The 2,974-nt window shown below is 64.7% G+C and overlaps 1 protein-coding gene across 1 annotated transcript in view; it reads left to right on the forward strand.

Annotated features, from left to right (window-relative positions):
• The window catches only part of MTG1 (mitochondrial ribosome associated GTPase 1), a gene marked incomplete at its 5' end in the record, with an annotated part of 4,994 nt that extends 2,164 nt beyond the window's left edge, over positions 1-2,830 (forward strand). The window contains 9 exons of the mRNA XM_008633285.2: positions 102-215; positions 288-368; positions 578-634; positions 1,289-1,379; positions 1,458-1,519; positions 1,693-1,789; positions 1,964-2,045; positions 2,159-2,271; positions 2,372-2,830. Of these exons, the coding sequence (XP_008631507.2) occupies positions 102-215; positions 288-368; positions 578-634; positions 1,289-1,379; positions 1,458-1,519; positions 1,693-1,789; positions 1,964-2,045; positions 2,159-2,271; positions 2,372-2,469 (795 nt within the window). The remainder of the gene's footprint in view (positions 1-101; positions 216-287; positions 369-577; positions 635-1,288; positions 1,380-1,457; positions 1,520-1,692; positions 1,790-1,963; positions 2,046-2,158; positions 2,272-2,371) is intronic.
• Between the last annotated feature and the right edge of the window lie 144 nt (positions 2,831-2,974).

Below are 2,974 nucleotides of genomic sequence, written 5' to 3' on the forward strand. Positions count from 1 at the left end.
CTGCCGAAGAAGCCTCTCCCTTATCTCTCCAGACCACCCTTGCCCCTGACCACCTCCTCTCCTCCCCCATCCCGCCCATCTCCCGGTACGTGCTTCCTTAGCGCAGCCACATCCCGCTGTCGGGCCGTAACCCCGCGCTGCAGGAGGCGCTGGGCATCCGTCCTCACGTCCTGGTGCTGAACAAGATGGATCTGGCGGATCCCCGCCGGCCGCCGGTGCAGGGCCGGGCGGGGGCAGCGGTGGTGTCCCAGGCAGGTGACAGCAGTGCCTCTTCCCGTCCCCTCCAGGCAGTCTTGGAGCAGCTGAGGCAGCAGGGATGCTCGCACGTGGTCTTCACTGACTGCCAGCGTGATGTCAACGTCAAGAAGGTAGTGGGACAGCAGCCCAGCCCCGCTCCCTGGCGAGCTCCCAGCCCCATGGAGAGCCCTCAGTGCTCCAGCTGGCTGCTCCCTTTCCAGCTGTCCCAAGTCCTCTGCTCAGCCCCCGTTGTGCACATCCCCCTGGCGCAGTGTCACCAAGCGAGTGGCTGCTGCCAGCCTGGGCACACAGTGACAGCCCTGTCCCCATTCCTCTGCAGGTTGTCCCCATGGTTGCCAGGCTGGTGGCCGAGAGCCCACGCTACCACAGGGCCGAGGTGAGACACATGCACGGAATATCCTGGGTTGGAAGGGACCCCCAGGGATCATGGATCCAGCCCCTGGCCCTGCACAGACACCCCAACAACCCCACCCTGGGCATCCCTGGCAGCGCTGTCCAAACGCTCCTGGAGCTCTGGCAGCCTCGGGGCCGTGCCCATTCCCTGGGGAGCCTGGGCAGTGCCCAGCACCCTCTGGGGGAAGCACCTTGCCCTGATCTCCAGCCTGAGCCTGCCCTGGCCCAGCTCCAGCCACTCCCTGGGTGCTGTCCCTGTCCCAGGGAGCAGAGATGGGAGCTGCAGCCCCGGTGAGGTCTGACCTCGGTGTGCTCCAGCTGAACAAACCCAGTGCCCCCAGCTGCTCCTCCAGACCCTTCCCCATCCCCATGTCCCTCCTTTGGACACTCTCTGACAGCTTTCGATCTCTTTTATATTGTGGTGCCCTGAAACTGCCCCCGATGCTCGAGGTGAGGCTGCCCCAGTGCAGAGCAGGGGGAGGGTCACCTCCCTCTCCAGCCAAGGGACAAGGCTGCTCCCACATGTGCCAGGAGTGCCAGCAAACACTGGGATATTTCCCTGTGGCAGCTGCCTGTTGCTCCAGGGGTGGGTGGTTGGTAACCAGCTGCTCCTTGCCCATGTCTCCCTGGCTTCTAGAGCTCCGAGCACAACATCCTGGTGATCGGCGTGCCCAACGTGGGCAAGTCCTCGCTCATCAACTCCCTGCGGAGGCTGCACCTCAAGAAGGGTATTTCTGCGTGGTGCCAGGGCTCGGGGAGGAGGTGGGCACGGTGTCACGTGTGTCCATGACTGTCTGTCCCCCCAGGCAAGGCCACTGCGGTGGGGGGCGAGCCAGGAATCACCAAGGCAGTGCTGTCCAGGATCCAGGTACTATCCCCATGGGTGGGCTCTGCCTCCTGCGCCCAGGAGACCTCCAGGCTCACAGAGCACATCTCAGAGGGTTGCTCAGGTCCCCTTTCCAGCAAGACCTTAACTCAAGCTCAGTGCCTTGCTTGCTAGCCGTGTGGTGCTAATTACCAGCCCTGCCTTCCCCGTGCCAGGTCTGTGAGAAGCCCCTGATGTACCTGGTGGACACCCCTGGCGTGCTGCCCCCCAAGCTGGGCGATGTGGAGACGGGCATGAAGCTGGCGCTGTGTGGTGAGGTGGAGGCTGTGGCCGGGGGGGGGGGATCCCACAATGTGGCCTCAGGGCTCAGTACCCAAGGCTGGGGTGACACTGCTGCTCACAACCCCTGGGTGTGAGGGGATGGAAGGAGGGTTGGCCAGGGCTCAGCAGGGCTTAGGGAAGCTGGGGCTTGACCCTCTCTTCCAGGAGCCATCCATGACCACCTGGTGGGGGAGGACGTCATGGCTGACTACCTCCTGTACACCCTAAACAAGCAGCAGCAGTTCGGGTGAGCTGGCGGGGAAGCAGGGAGGGGTCCCAGAGGGTGATGGAGATGCCATTCCCAGGGCATTCTGGGGGGAAGCGGTGCTAGCATCCCCGATGAGCCTTCCCCTCCGGCAGGTACATGCAGCGCTATGGGCTGGGCCAGGCCTGCGACCACGTCGAGCCCCTGCTCAAGCACGTGGCCCTCACCCAGGGCCGCACGCAGAAGGTGAAGGTGCTGACAGGCACAGGTGGGTGCTTGGGGAGATCTGGGGTGCAGGGCTGGGATTTTGGGCATCCCAGGCCAGGTCCAGGCTGCGCTGATGCTCCTGTATCCATTGCCATCTCCAGGGAACGTAAACATGATGATGCTCAACTACCCAGCTGCTGCCTACGAGTTCCTGCGGGACTTCCGAGCAGGACGCCTGGGTAGGGTGACACTGGACTGAGACCTGTCACTGGACAGGCACTGCCTGCAGCCGTGTGGACTGGGGACACCTCAGCAGGGAGCTGTGGTGTGTGATTGAAGCAGCTCTGCCAGAGCTGCTCCTGGTTTTGGGCAAGGGGCTGGAGGGAGAGGATGCCCCGTGGTGTTGCTGTTGTGATGCTCCCATGGAGAGCTGTACCCGCCCCTGGGAGCCTGGGGCAGGGCTGGTGCCTCCGGCTGGGACCTGGAAACCGCCAGGGAGCTGTTTCCTCGCTGCAGTCTTGGCCTGCTCTGGAGCCTCCATCCCGAAATAAAGCCTGCGTGGGCAGGGGCCGGGCGCTGGCCATCCCAGGGTCCCGCCCCTCGCCCCGCATCCAGCCACACCTGCTTTCGCCCAGCTTTATTGCCGCCTCCTCGGCCTCCGGACACGGCGAGGCCACGGACAGGGGCGCGGTGCAGAAGGGTGCCCGTCAGAGCCGGCGGGGCCTGGCTCGGTGTGGAGGGGTGGTGGTGGAGGGTCTTCCGCG

Source organism: Corvus brachyrhynchos, unplaced genomic scaffold (assembly GCF_000691975.1).
Source record: "Corvus brachyrhynchos isolate BGI_N302 unplaced genomic scaffold, ASM69197v1 scaffold334, whole genome shotgun sequence".
NCBI lineage: Eukaryota > Metazoa > Chordata > Aves > Passeriformes > Corvidae > Corvus > Corvus brachyrhynchos.